The sequence below is a fragment of the Tribolium madens genome, unplaced genomic scaffold (assembly GCF_015345945.1).
Source record: "Tribolium madens isolate multiple individuals breed KSU strain unplaced genomic scaffold, Tmad_KSU_1.1 Scaffold_71;HRSCAF=194;Tcas5.2_LG6, whole genome shotgun sequence".
Taxonomy (NCBI): domain Eukaryota; kingdom Metazoa; phylum Arthropoda; class Insecta; order Coleoptera; family Tenebrionidae; genus Tribolium; species Tribolium madens.
In genome coordinates, this window is record NW_025401041.1 from 173996 (window position 1) to 189968 (window position 15973).

The window sequence follows — 15973 nt, forward strand, 5'->3', positions numbered from 1 at the left end:
CTTACACATACAGGCTGTCCCGGAGCTCCGTATTTCTTCGATTACTTTGACAGTAAAGAAGATAACGAAATGCGGTTTCTTTTGGACGATAGACATTCATTTTTTCTATTGTCCAAAAATATTTTCGTCATTATAGGGTGGCGCAACAAAGTTATATTTTTTCTTATGGAACACCCGGTATATTATGCGCTTATTTGAAAGAGTTTTTAATTCTAAGAATATCCATATTTGGTTTTATGGGTCTATCATGGACTGTTTATCATTTATAGGCAATTCTATGAAAAAAAAGTACCATTTTTGAAAAATCACAGCGACTCCTGTAGTTGCAGTTGCTGATTTATGATGTTTAAATTTGAATCCGATAGACTGCGCTCGGTACACCTTATTTATGTCATTTTAAAAAATCAGACATTTTGCTGAAGCGAGGGGCCGAATAAGAAAGACTTTTTTTAATAATCTAGGAGATAGATAAACATAAATTTGACAACAAAACTATTTCTACTTTTGTTTATAAGTTGAATAACAAGAGAATCTAATAGTTTTCTTAGAAAAAGAAATTTTTGTTCAGTTTGTTGGAACTCTTGATGATTGTACAACACCAAAGTTTTTTATTTTCGTAACTTCTTTTTGCAACTTGTTGTATAAATAGCTATTTTTTTAATTATTATTAATGAAATAATAATTAATAAATAGTAATTAATTTGTAACACTGATTTTCCTTTTTCACTGAAATCATGAATGGTGGATGCGCCGGGCTAGTTTTTTATGCCGAACATTCCTTACGTAATTTATAATAGATGTTTATTTAATTTTGGTGTCATAGTTGGTGGTGATATGAGTGTGTTGTGAACGAACCATAATTGTTAATACGCCCGACGAGGAGTCAAATGTCATATTAATAACTTTCAATACGATGGTTTGTTCACACTCGAACTTTCATGGATAGCTTTGACGCCAAATTTAAAAAAAGCATCCGTTAGATGAATACTGTTAGTGTTATTAATTTTGTTAACAGTATTTAAAAAAAATGAACAAAGTAAAATAAAAATCATTTGTGATAAAGATTTCGTTTACACATTTTACATTTATTTATGTATCATTTGACTTATTTTTTTCTCTATTGTATTTTTTCATCTTTTAACACACACTTGTGTTGAAAGAAAATTTTTATTTATCTGTGATTCCTGATTTTGTTATTGTTTCACAAGAGATATTTTCAATTATTATTTACAGAATTTTTTTAAGTTTTATAATATGGGTTTTTACTATTTTATTATTATTATACAATTTTTTCTGGATTATACATGTACATTTTTAAATAGTATATTATTTAACGAGCACATAATAGTGACTATAATTCAGGAGGACGAAGTTTATACACGAGCTAATGGCGAGTCAAATGCGACGTTTTACCTACGATCTTTTTTAATAAAACACTTTCGACTTACAAATTTATATTTATTATCTGTGGTTTATAAGTCACTTGTGAGTCATAGTAAGTCACTGGTGTGATTTAAGAATAAATAACAAATGTATTATTTAATGATCGCAATGATGAAGTGTATTTACACATTTTATTTATAACAAACGTTATTTAATTGTGTAATAATTATCGCTTTTTATCACTTCAAGTAACACTCACTGCTTGTTGTTTTTCATTTACTTTTTAGTTAATGTTTGTTAATTTCTAGAAACATTTGAAACTAAATGATTTACTGTTCTTTGTAATTTATCTGTTTCTTCTTGTACTTAATTATTCTTTTCGGTGTTATTTACCTTCCATTGAATACTTAAATTTATAAAGAAGACTTTTCCACTTTTAATAATTTTATTTTAATATTATTTTTATTATTAAGAAGCTGTTCAAAAAATAATACTTATCAACGACCGCAGAGTTTTTTGATTCACGAGGTTTTTTTATGCTTTTATATTTTTACAATCTTGTTTTCATTAGATACATAATCGGAAACTCTATAAGAGAGCTGACCTTAATGTTATTCTCGTGTTACGATTTAATTTAATTTGAAACATTACTCATTAATTTCAGGTATTGGAGACGCACTACATGAGTCAAACCCCGCATGACCCTAACGGAACGAAACTCTTTCCCCATACGAATCTTCCCTTACATCTTCCTCTTCTGGGCCAACAGAACCCTCACTATTTCGGTGGCAAAGATCCGCATCTTCTTAAACCGCCGACTGTCTTAAATGCGGCCGGAGGTTTCGGAAGGAGGGCTTCAGATGGTGGTGCTAACCTCCACATGGCTTGGGGAACTCCCGGCTCTCACGAGCAGTTGTCGATGATGTCGACGAGTTCGAGTGGAAACCCCAGTTTGAGCAGTGGGACAGTCACCCAACCATTGGAACACAGCCAACCGGCGTTGGATGAGTTGGCAGCAGTGGCCAGGTTTGTTTTTCGATTTTTTAACCATGGAGTTTTTGACAGTAAATTGTGATTCAATCAAAACTTTTATGCCCGGTTGCACGAAAGATAACGGATAGTTAACAAAGCTTTAAACATTCATCAAAAATTTTGTTGAAATCAAAACACCGTTAACGGTTGATTAACGTTTCATCAAAAATTTGATGATTATCAACGATAATGGTCCGTTAATGGTCCATCACCACTGTTTTCCGTTGCACAAACAAAAATGTCACTGTTAACTATTCATTAACGACTCATCAGCTTAATGACTGAACCGCGGGCGATTAATCGGTGATTAAATCATATGTCAAATTTTTTCTTGACGTTTTAAGGCGTTTTTAGTGAGTTGTTATTAAATATCTAAAGGATGAGACAGTAATAAGGATTAAAAAGTTGTAGAAAACATTGAACTGACTTTATTATTTGAAAAATGTTGTGGGACACATCCTCATCTTCATCAAGCGAGAGTGATTACGAAGAACCTGAAAGGCCTGTACGGAGAATTCGTTTCATCCGGGACCGTGAAAATCCATTTGAGATGTTGGATGAATATGACTTTAAAAAAAGGTTTCGCTTAAATAAAGCTACTGTTACTTATCTAGTACACACAATTGGAGATAGAGTCGCAGCGGAACAAATCCTTGAGTGCACAAACCCAATTTTTAATTGCCCTCCGATTTTATGCAACGGGTGGCTTTTTGGAACTCGTCGGCGATTGGATGCACGTCCACAAATCCAGCATCTGCAGAATTATCCAAAAAGTCACACGCGAAATTGCTCGACTCTCTCAAGAARATATTAAGATGCCGAGGACCGTTGAGGAGTTGGTAGCAACCAAAAGAAATTTTTTTCAAATTGCTGGTTTTCRTRGTGTTGTGGGTACTGTGGATTGTACCCATGTTGGCATCCAATCGCCTGGTGGTGCAAATGCAGAACTGTACCGAAATCGAAAAGGGTACTTTAGTATTAACGTCCAGGCCGTTTGCGACGCCAATTTGAAATTATTACACATCGTTTCTCGATGGCCGGGATCGGTACACGACAGTACGATTTTTAATAATTCGCCTCTTCCTGTCGACTTTCGAATGGGGAGATATGGTAATGGGTATCTATTGGGTGACGGTGGATATCCTTGCCAACAATACCTCCTCACTCCATTTCGTAATCCAGCTAACGCAAGCCAAGAGGCTTATAATCGAGCTCATGTCTCTACTAGGAACTGCATAGAAAGATTTTTTGGAGTTTTGAAACGTCGTTTTCCATCATTGAAATATGGGCTTCGATTAAAAATTAATACTATAGTTGAAGTAATTATTGCCTGTGGAGTTCTACACAACATCTGCAAACAGCAAGATGATGATATAGAAGAATATTTTGATGAGATTATAGAACATGATGAGGAGGAAAATGTTATTTATCAAGAACATAACATAAATAATGTTAACTTTGCAGTAAGGAATTCTCTGGTCGAAACTATTTTCGCCAGATAAAAAAACACATATTTATTTTTGCATTTTTTTAATTTCTAATTTAACTTTCTGTATTTCATAATTTAATAAAATTTGTTTCTTTTTTTCGGTTTTAATTTTTTCCTGATAATATAGATCTTTATAATTTAATTTTTGTTTTTTTCGGGGTTTCAAAATTTTACGTCTTGGCAGGGTAGGAACAGGTTTAGGACAAGGTTCTGGGTTTGCAGAGCAGGGAAAGTTGGAGGAAGGTTCATAGCGGGCAAGGTCAGTGGAACGTCCAGAGAGWGCAAGTTCGGGAATTGGAGTTTGCGGCTTCTCAAATATTTCGATATCATCTATTAAGACAAAAAAATCACAAATTATTTTTGTTTTATTAATATTTAAGCGTGTATATTACTGAAATATTCAGCCGCACTGTCATAAGCATTATCTAGGGGCTCCACTTGTTCCCGTATTGTGGCCAGGAGTATTTCTTGTTCGGAGGTCATTTCCAAGGTGGAACTGCCTCCGCCAGTCTTCATTATTTCTTTCTTTTAATTAATATTAATTTTTTTATAATTTTTATAAATATAATTTGTTACAAAAAAAAAGACTGTGGTGTAATGTAAATTTGTGTCATGTAATTACCTTGTCGTGAGCAGCGGCCTTCCTCGCTTCGCCCTCCTTTACTCTGGCTTCATATTGRTRTTGCTTAAATATATATTTGTCAAATGTAGCATGTGTTTTTTATAAAATTCTTACGTGTTCCTGAGCCACCCTTTTACGAGTTTCCCGCTTTATATTTTCGTAAAAGATTTTTAATTGCTTGACCGACCTAGTACCTGATTCAGCCAAGCAATTAAATTCTTCTACAATTGCTTCRCACGCAACTGCCTTTTTCTGCACCGCCCACGCCTTGGTGCATTTATCTTCAATAACTTCTTTATATCTAAAGGATGAGACAAGGATTAAGGAGTTGAAATGTCGAAAATATTGAGCTTATTTTAGTGGAAAATGGGAAAAAACTGAGGTAACGAGTACAAAGTGAATAAAATTAATTGGAATAGTAAAATGTTGAAGTCTCTTGGTGTATTCTTGGTGTTGGTTTCTCTAGAACAAATTTGATAAAAACTTACTTCGCTACCACCGAAAGGAATATATTCTTTTCATTGTGGGTATAATTTACCCGTTTCGACGACATCCTGCTTCGAACTTAGAACCAAAACACAAGACACTACCACCAGAACACAAGACACAAAGACAATGACACAAAAATTGTCAAAATGTCAAATTAAAGAAATACGGCGTTGTTGTCATATCGGATGTGTAATTAAACGATCATCATATGATGAATCATTATACCATGTGCAAATTGTTTTGTGCAACGCAATCAAAGTTAACAAACCATCAAATTTTGATGAACCATTATCTAATGATCGATTGATGGGAGTTTTGTGCAACCGGGCATTAAAATTTTTATTAATAAAGTCCATTTTTTGTTGTTGTCATGTTGGTATCAGTCACTAGTTATTTGATGTTATTACGTTGGCAACGTTTTGTTATGAAGGCGTTTGCGCTACTGAAGCCGCATTTACTTTTAAAATTAAAATAAAAAGTACAACGCAAAGGGCGCATTAAATGGTGAAGATGGAATTGGTTGGTATTAGAATTATTTCCGTGACGTTGCGGATGGCGGGAATACACTGTCCCGAACAAAGGCCTTTTAGAACGGAACTATTTTTTGTGGACCCTGCCATTTTTGAAAAAATTGATACGATAACGCCTAAAGTCTGTTTTTTCTTTAAATGGAAATTACCGAGTCAAAATTTTAGTGAAAAAGTTGGTAGCAGCTTGTCTCCATAGCCACAAATTTTGTGTGCTCTTTGTTTTTGTCCCTAGAAATTTTGTTAAAAAATTATGGTCATGTTTTCAAATTGAGATGTTGTCAAAATTTTGACGTTTATGAATTTTGTGTGCCTTTTTGCTCTTTGAAAGCGCTATAATTTAATACCTAAGGACAGACATCTTTACCTAAGGTCTAAAGACAGAATTCAGTGCTAATAATTTTGATAGAAACATGGCGCAAGTAAGTACAATGTTGTGGACAAAAATGAGGTTTTTGCTACAAAAACTTTGAAGAAAAAGGATGTATATACAGAAAAAAGTTATATAGCAAACGATACAAGTAGGTATTATGATGATTGGCAATAAATTTTGTGTAATTTATTGAAATGAGCTCAAAGTTGATGCATTTTATAAATTCTTCTTCAGCTTTAGTTTCAAAATTGTAACTTTTTCAACTCGTTCCTCAAAAACGATGCACAAGACACCAATTTAATTGCATTTTTTCGAGGTTTTTTCTTATTCATGTTTATTTTGTATTCTTGTCAATTTCTTGCTAAAAATTGAGAATGTTGGCAAACCTGCATTACAAATTGTGTCTACATTTTAACGGGCCCTTTTTCTAACTTCCTTCTTGCGAACTATTCGTTTCCAAATTTCGAAGAACTGTTAGTGTACCGAATTTGTTTCTTTTTTGGTGTTTCGTCTCTAAATTTTCTTAGACGATTTTTGTGTGTTGACGTTTAATGACATTGTGTTAAAATTAATTCAAAAAACCGGAACTACCAACTTCTTTTATTATTATTACCATGAATGAACTTACTAGTGGTGCCAACGTTAAGACTGTTTCATAATTGCATTTCGATCACGTGTGATATACGACATTTTATCTTACAGGTGCAACTATCCAAAAAATGAAGTTTCATTCAAGTAAAATATTCACCTATACAAATATAATAGTAAATATAATAGAAAAAAATAATATAATATTCAAATTTACTCACTTGTGAGTACTTTATCTCACTTGTGGATAATATTTGATTTCTATCACCGAAACCAATGGTCTAAGGTACCCCAAAAACTCAACCTGTAAGATAAATAAATTTTTCCCGTTTTGCAGTTGCATTTTCTGTGTTCTTTTCGTTTTTATTTCTTTTCTTTTGGTAAACATTTGCTTACGCTTGAAAGTTTTCTAATATTTGAAAATTACTAACATATCCTTTTAATATACATATTTTTGTTCCGAAAAGAAAGGTTTTAGGGTGGTACAGTCTGGTCTTTAAGGAATTTTTTACATTGATTATCAGTATACTCGTTTTCATATTAATGTGCATCGAAGTAGTGGTTGAAAGAGATCATTTTAAGTTGCAAAGTTTACACAATCCTAACCTCAATTTTTCCTAAAAATGATTTTTTCAAATAAATGTGTACCCCAGGTAGCAAAAAGTAATTAAAATTAACAACGTAAGTAACATAGAGTAGCAAACATAAAGACTTTTGTCATTATTGATGTGATTAAATTTGTTCTTAATTACATTAATGACACTTTTTGTGTGAATCGATCTTTAAGTTAAAGATGCATTTAGACTTCTGCAACCTACTTGATGCAGATTAGTATGAAAAAGAGTATATCATTAAATGTCAAAAAATAAATGTCAAAATTTTTTGACAGATATAATTTTTTTAAAGAATTTTCCATGTTCTTGGTATCTAATCTTAGTTGAAATTTTTCTCTTGGGCGCGAGTTCTGACACGTCCTGTATATTTATGAATACAGAATTAGAATAGTTACAATTTTTCTTTGTACGAATTTTTGTTCAATTTGTAGAGATATAAAAATAAAAATCAGAGGACTTTAAGTAATGTTAGATTACTTTTTGTGTAGGTATATGCAAGGAAGGGGCAATTCGAAACGACACACGATGGCGAATCCCGAAGACGTCCACAGCTTACAATCCGGGAGCAGTTCCGGGGGCCGCACCCGTCGTACCGGTCTTTTGACCGTCATGGAACGACCACCAGGTACTATATGTTCTCTGTCAATAACACCACTCGTAGTATTTTCCTGTGTTTGTTGCTTGCTTTTTATTTTTTATTATTATTTTTTATTTTTCGTTGTGTTTTTTTTGCATGCGTTGTTTAGTAATTCCACCAGAGGTAGTGATGGAAGTTGAAGCACGCATGAAGCGTAACTACATGCCACCCATGTTACCACAACGCAAGCATTCACGGCACGCTGTCAAACCTCATTTGCCCACAGTACAAGAGTTGCAAGGTTTGTGTTTTTTGTGTTTTGGTTCGCTTTGTTGTTGATAACATGTGTGTGTGGTTGTGACGAGAGAGTTGGTGTTTGTGTAGGTCGCGAACCTAAATCGATGGAGAGGTTCAGTCCGGTGAGGAGAGGTAGCGAAGGTTCGGCGTCGGGATCGCGGACTTTGAGTCCTTCGACGCCTCAACAGGAGTGTCAGAGGTTGCAAAGAGGGCTGCAGGCGAGGTCGAGTCCACCGAGGTCGATTCCAGGTAGGGTTTAACATGATTAGAACGGGGTAAAAGCTAAAAGTACACACTTGGGCGTCTCGGACGAGTCCACTCTAAAAAAGAGGAAAGCAGTGGCTTCTAGATTTGCTATATTATCGCAATCACGATCGTAAAATAGACAGGTCTGGAAACTCCATTCATAAATACGTTTGAAATTGAATTATTTTTCCTGAATCGCCGGTGCTTATGCAGGGCAATTATACCCGTGGCGCCTTCAGGTGGTGACTTTATAAATTCACTGTTTGACAGCATTTTGGCAGCTAACCACAAATTTAAAAAGCGAATTTTTCTCTATATCCAACGTTTCTAAATATTTTGCCGCTTGTGCACAGTTTTACGGTGTTTTAGGATGGTTTTCTTTGATTTATACTTCATGTTGTCTTGGTTAAAAACTTGCTTTCTTTCGTTCTGTTTACCTTGATTTTTTTACCTAAATCAAATATTAAAAAATATTTTTGGTTTTGAGTTTGTCGTTCAATGTTTTTGGTAATCAAAAAGGTAAATATGTTTGGTTTTTATATCTTGTTTACACAAAAACACTTCTGCAGATGCTCAGAATTCGTGCTATTTTCCATTGCACGAAAAAATAAGGTAGTAAACATTTGTTTTTTTGGAGTGAAAGAAAAATTGGACCTAAGGGCAAGATGGGATGAAACTCTAAATACTATACTGAAAAGAAAAGACAGAAGCTGTCAATTACATTTTGAGAAAAAAGACACAAAATTAGAGAGAAAACATTTAACATTGAAGCATTTAATCGACTAGGGTTTTGAGTTTTCACATATTTGTATCAGTCTAAGAAGTAATACTTTGTCTTTAAAGTCCTATAGATAAATGAGTCCACAAATGTATCAAGTTTTTAAAAATTTATTTATTTCTTTACTCTGTTTACAAAGTGCACGCTCACCACAAAAATAGATCCTGAAATTGTCTTTATTGTGACTGTCGTTTTCTTTATTATTCAAAAAATCTTGGTGTACACAAAGTGCGTTCTGACCAAGTAACAACACACCATTTTTATAAATCTTGGAAGATTTTTTGTACAAAATTCTTCTATTGTAAATTTTGCACCAATCTTGATCGCTACATTATTACTTAGAATTGGATAACTGAAAAATAACTTATGTTTAAAACTTACTTACTATAACATTATTTATTTGTTGTTTCATTTCTTCAATAACACTTCTTTTCCACGTCTTTTTTAAAGGTCTTGCATTATTATCGTAGGTAGCATCTTGTATAAAAATCAATAACAGCAATGTTTTCTATTCTTTTTTTCTACTAGACGGTAAGGTGGCAATTAATAAAGCTATTTGTTTAAAAGTTAAAGGATGTTTCCTATCATCAAGTTTAAAACCAAACCAAAAACCTCTTCGAAGACTAAATAAATGAAACGGCACTTACCTGCCACGTCTATTAAACATATTGTACTTTATTAAGTTGTTTCTTGCACTGTTTTTAACAATTTTGATAAGCTCACAGTAACCTAAGAAATTATGACAAGCGCTAATTTAATATTTCACATTACTTACGCACGGCGGCGTCATTTTTCGTTCCTAAATACGCAGTAATTAACGTAGTATCCGATAGAGGCACCACGGGTATAGTTGCCCTCAAAACCTACTGAGATCTAGATTTTTTAATTGAATTTTGAAACACGAGTTTTCAGACCTGTCTATTTTACGATCGTGATCGTAATATTTAAGAAAGGACACCACTGGTCCGCGCCTCCTCTTATGTCAGGCTCCACCCATGTATGTACTTTTAGCTTTTACTCCACTCTAACTGCAAATTCAACAGAATTTTTTTCATAGAACGATCAGAGTTGTCCATAATATTGAAATAAATTAAGTTAACAACAATAAAGAATTCAGAGACAGATAAAGGCATGTTAAAATTTATATAACAATAATTTTCTAAAAAAAACATTTTCATTGATAATTCTAGTTTGAGAAACGATAACGACGTCCAGTTTGTGCTACTTTGTAAGTTATCTCATGAGTAATACGATAATGAAATAATAAATATGGCCTTCCATTTAATTTTTCGTGGATATTTGTGTAAACTTTTTAAGCGGCAAAAAACGACATCTGGCGGTTCAGTCTCAAATATGAACTCGAATATTATGATTTTGTCATCCAATAGCTTCAAAACAAGACCAAACTCACCAAAATCAGTTGACGTAATTGGAAGTTGTCGAACTTTATTTGGAATAAGGTTCCACCCTCCCCCAACCCTTATTTCAAGAGATAGATCAAAATGTCAAATAGTTAATTTTTAGAGTATTACTAGGAGAGTCCAAAACCATTTCACATTATAAATTTTATTCAGAAATTACCATTTTTTGATTTTGATTTGAGATTGCGCCCTCTAGCGATGAGGTTTGAGAGTGGAACACATTTTCTATGAATTTCTTGGTCACTTGTTATGATTTTTTTTCCGAAATCTATAGGACAACTAGTTTCCGACATACAACCGCTAGCCGACCTTATTGGGACACCCGGTATATTAAAAGCATCGGAGTAAAAGAATATTTTTTATATTAATGTGCATCGAAGTAGTTGTTGAAAGGGATTATTTGAAGGTGGCAATCATACGAAAATTCAAACAATTCTAACCTCAATCTTTCTTAAAAATTATTTTTTCAAATAAATGTGTACCCCATGTAGCAAAAAATAATTAAAAATTAACAACGTTGTTAACATAGGTTAGCAGACATAAAGATTTTTGTTATTATTGATGTGATTAAATGTGTTTTGAATGACATTAATGATTAAAGATTGATTTAAACTTTTATAACCTACTTGATGCACATTAATATGGAAAAGAGTATAATTATCAAAACAAAACTTAAAAAGTTTTTTAAACAAAATCAACAATTAAGTTCCAATTTTTATTTTAGTAAAAATGCAGAAATTGCAGTCAAGTTAATTTTTGACACACATATTTTGTGTTAATTTTTTAACAATAAAATAATATTTTCCAGGTTCGCCTATCCACCAACTCGTATCCGACCCGCAAATCCGCCACCAGATGGCGGAATGTTCGTCTCCGATCCATCAATTTTATCCAAACGATCCCTCCCGCGATCCCACTTTGGGACTTCCCCCAGAATCGTACCAAAGCTCCTACGATCCGAATCGTAGTTTCGGAAACAGTCCTTTACATTCGTCACCGTTCGGTACGAATCCGAACAGTAACCTTAGTTCACCGATCCAACAGAATCTTTTCGCTACCAACTTAAGTATGTATTCTGGTACCAATTCGCCTATTATGAACCCATTGCTGAGTCCCAGTACTTCACCAGTGTTCGGCAATTACGTGCAAACACCAACGGCCCCTGGCAGCATCTCGTCCATAACTCAAGGTTGGTATTTAAGATCAAAGTGGGCTGTTATTTTGACATTAAGTTGGTAACATTGCATAATGTTTAGGTTAAATGAATGCGGTGTTGCTAGATCTGGTGATTTTCATGTTAATCTGGTGATTTGGTGAAAACTTTTGTAAAAATTCTAATATCTGATGATTTTTTGGAAATGAAAAAAACTGTTTTTCGAGCATTTTCCACGTTTTCAACCAGACTTGATTATTTCGTTAAATTTTTTCAAAAAAGACGAAAAACCACCAAATTGATTCAAAATAGTTCTGTTTGTTCTTTTTTACAAGATTTTACGTGACAGAATCAAAAATGACAATTTATTTTTGTCTTTTTTTTTTGAATACTTTTTCAGCTAGAAACACAATTATTTCGCAAAATTTCGTTAAAACCAATCCAAAAATTAAACAAATTTGCTCTTTTAAACACGTTCTTGAGATAAAAAAAAAAATTAAATCTCGAAGCAGGCCATAAAATTACAAATCGAATACTACAATCTCAGTTTTTTGCGAGATTTCGCTAAAACGGACTGAAAAATCAACATATTAAGTCGAAAATTACATTAATTTTGCATTTTTAGCACGTTTTTCAGCTAAAAACGCAATTATTTCACAAACTTGGTCAAAAACAAGCCAAAAAATACAGAATTAGACCGAAAATGATATAATTTTTTCCTTTTTTGAAAGCTCAAGCTGAAAACTTTTTTCACTAGAGTTTGCCATAGCGTGTCAAAGTAAATCACTAAATATTTTTACCTAACTCTTAGGCTTTAACTTGACTATTTTGTCAAATTTTCTCGAAGAAAAAAATAATCGAAAACTACCAAATTGGTTAAAAATAGTTCAATTTGTTTTTTACGAGATATTACTAAACGGAGTCCAAAAAGGCAACTTATTTTTGTTTTTGTCGAATGTTTTTTCAGCTATAAACACAATTATTTTGTAAAAAACAAATTTTGTAAAAAACAAGCCACAAATTTAACAAAATAGCCAAAATAGTCTTTTTGAGAGATAAAAACACAAAAAGTTTGAAATATTGCATTGAAGCAGGCAAAAAATTACAAAATTAAATTGAAATTAATATCATTTTTTGGCTTGTTCGCCTGACTTAGAAGCTGCATTATCCAAACACGCCTAAAAAATCACAAAAATTATTGATATTGGTGTTATTTTGTTTGTCTCACTCGATTTAACTGGTTTTTGAGCAAAATAAGACAAAAATAAGCCGAGAAAACACAAAGTTTGAGCGAAAACGCATTTCAGCAAGTTTTTTGTACTAAAATCTCAGGTTTTTCGCTAGATTTTGCTAAACCAAATTAAATAATCAAGGAATTAAGTCTAAAGTTACATAATTTTTGTATTTTTCTAGCGTTTTAGCACGTTTTTCAGTTAGAAACGCAATTATTTGTCAAAATTTTGTTGAAAACAAGCTGAAAAATCACATAATTAGGCCGAAAAGCATGTCATTTTTGTTTTTGTTTTTTCCAAAAGTTTTTTTTACGAGATTTTGTCATACAAAATGTAATCTGGTGAAAATTTAACAAATTTTTCAACTCGCAGCTGGTGAATTTTATGTTTTTGATCTGGCAACACTGAATGAATGACAGCAGTTGACTATGAAATGTTGCCAACTTAATTTTAAAATCACAGGCCATTATTATAAGTGTTATTATTTATTCCATTTTAATTAATTTTTTTTTTCTTTTAGGTATAAGCGGTTTGAGTACCACCGGTGCGGGTTCGATAACACAAGGAACGCCATCTACCAGCCTCCAATTGGAAATTCGTAACCAACAAATGCAAGAGGACAAAATGGACACCACTTACTCAACCAACCTCACCAGTTTTCAACCCAATTTCCTTCACCAGCCCCACCACATGCATCACATTTTAAACATCCATAACCATCGCAGTTTGACAAATTCCCCTATAAGCAATCCGGGAAGTCCCGGCTTGGATATGATCCAAGAGGAATTACCCCACGTGCACAACATCCCCAAAATCGACCAACAAACAATCGGTCATCCCCAAATCTCACTGACCGACGTCCTTGGCAGCGAAGTGACTCTAGTTGCCGGTTCGGACACCTCCGAGGATTCAATGGACAGTCTCGACAACCAAAAAATCCCAAAAATCCCTTCTTTTATCATTTCGGAACCATCGGAGAACTTACCATCGATTACTAAAGGCATCGGTCGCAAAACTAGTCAAGAGAATGACGAGGCAAAATTTTTTAGCAAACCCCACGAGGCGGAGCCGAGCGACGAGTTTTTTCTGAGACGAAATTCGGATAAGAGTTCGTGTTATTCAGACGATTCGCTTTCGAATGATAGTTTGAGTATAGGGAATCAGAGTCCGAGTTCGAGTTCCAACACTCAGAGTAGTCACGTGTGCGATAATACGTTTGAGAAGATGCAAATTTCACACGAATTGACGGATTCGGGGACTGGGAATTTTCAAATTTTTCAGAATTTGAAATTGGGAGATAGTGACGATTGTAATTCGAATCAGGAGGGCGATACGAATTTCCATAAAAATTCCGGTTCGTTTGAATTCGAATTGAGCGAAGTGTGTTCAAAGTTGCAATCGACGGATATTTTGGAGATGGTTAAGAGGACCATCACGGATCAAATCCCACCTAAAACTTGCTCGAGTTCGGAAGATGTGAACGATAGACTGTCGTTGGAATATGAAGGAGGGATTCAAATCGAGTTGAAAGTTATCGATAAGCAAAAAGACTCGAAAGGGTTGAAAATGCGACGGATATCCGGCGATCATTTGGTTTATAACCAGCTTTGTCAACAGTTGATTTCTTGTATGACGGTTTCCTAGCATTTAACGAAATTTTCTTAGTTTCTTTACGCTTGTTTAAAGTTTAAGTTAGTGCTAATCTCGAATCCAAGGTTTGAGTTTTTGGTTCGTTTTAATGTGATGTAACCTCGTTGCCATACATTTTTTTCCAAGGATTTAAACATTCCATTGAGATTTTTTATTCGTGACTGATTTTATTTGGCGGATAAGATTGTACATATTTCAAATAATGTAAATATTTAATTAATCGCACAATGTATATACAAAACAATTGTAATAAATCTACCTATACTGTAACAGTTGAGTTAGTGCAATATTCTTGAAATTTCTCGCAAAATTCTGTTTCAGTGACTTAAACCTAATAACTTTCGCAATGAAATTGTATATTTTTATAAATAATGTAAATAGTTTTACTTGAACATTCCTATTAGGTAGGGAAAAGATTTTCAATCTTTGTCAATATTAATATTCACTTAGCACAATTTTAATATGCTATTTCTAGTGTTTAAGATTTCTACTTGACTTAAAAAAGAATTGATATAATAATGATACCAAGCTTTTACATTTCGTTTCAATTAGATGTTTCTTAGGATTTTAGAGCAACTTTTCAATACAGAAATAGCTGCACTGTATAGCAATTTTAAGTTGCTCTAATCGCGTATACTTTATTTCTCTCTTTTTTACAAAAGGCCACACAAAAATTGTTGTAATATTGTAATTCTCATTTTGTTTAGTCTCATCTGGCACCTACGTAATAAAACAAGGTTGTAAAATTTAGTATTTTCTGTCAATTCAAATCTGTGATGTCAATAAATAAATGACTGGAACAACTATCGACTTTTTTTAAATAAAACACGCTGTACATGGCACCTTTGTATAGAATTAAATCAACATAAAGACCCTTAATTTCATATTTAAGTTTGTAGCCCTGCGCATGTCTTTGGTATAATAGCAGATAGGGATTTTTTTTTTTTATTACTTACATGGTTGGTTGAAATGACATTTGTATTCGTTTTTTCGCTGTATTCCCAGTATTTTTCAAATTATAATTAGAAGTAATTCTTTTCACAACCCACGATTTAGAGTACACGCTAAGGTAATTATGTTTGAAGTTTTTGTTGTTAAAACTACACCTACAAGGGATGAAACAGGGTGTTAAACTTTTTTTGGAAAAAAAACTATCTGAAAACCTTTGAAAGAGGATTCTTTAAAAATAAAATTTTAATTACCTTAACCTCAATTTTTTTAGTGACAAATTTAGTTCCTTAATATGTAAAGCCTCTATCACATTTTAAGCTCGGTTTACACAATCATGGCCTACTTTTATGCCAATTTCAAGGAAATGGATTACATCCTGTGAAATTTTTCTTATATTTAGTAACACAATCATTGAACATACGGAAGAACTGTAACTTTTAATTCCCTTTTTACCATAGAATGGTTCTGGCTTACGCCACTGCTCAAGTTCTTTCATGCATTGGCTCCGCCTATCGTGGTCCTTCTACAAGTTCACGAGGTCTACAAGACGT

At 33.3% G+C, this 15973-nt stretch overlaps 1 protein-coding gene and 1 pseudogene across 3 annotated transcripts in view; both read left to right on the plus strand.

Annotated features, from left to right (window-relative positions):
* Positions 1-15275, plus strand: part of LOC123008649 (serine/threonine-protein kinase SIK3) — a 56697-nt gene extending 41422 nt beyond the window's left edge. For 2 of the 3 annotated variants that reach the window (XM_044404578.1, XM_044404579.1), the window contains 6 exons: positions 2048-2409; positions 7606-7742; positions 7864-7995; positions 8079-8240; positions 11245-11625; positions 13342-15275. In XM_044404578.1, coding sequence (XP_044260513.1) covers positions 2048-2409; positions 7606-7742; positions 7864-7995; positions 8079-8240; positions 11245-11625; positions 13342-14465 — 2298 coding nt within the window. In that variant the 3' untranslated portion in view covers positions 14466-15275. The remainder of the gene's footprint in view (positions 1-2047; positions 2410-7605; positions 7743-7863; positions 7996-8078; positions 8241-11244; positions 11626-13341) is intronic. The other variant, XM_044404580.1, reaches the window with a different exon arrangement.
* Positions 2459-3995, plus strand: LOC123008650 (annotated as a pseudogene).
* Positions 15276-15973: the final 698 nt, after the last annotated feature.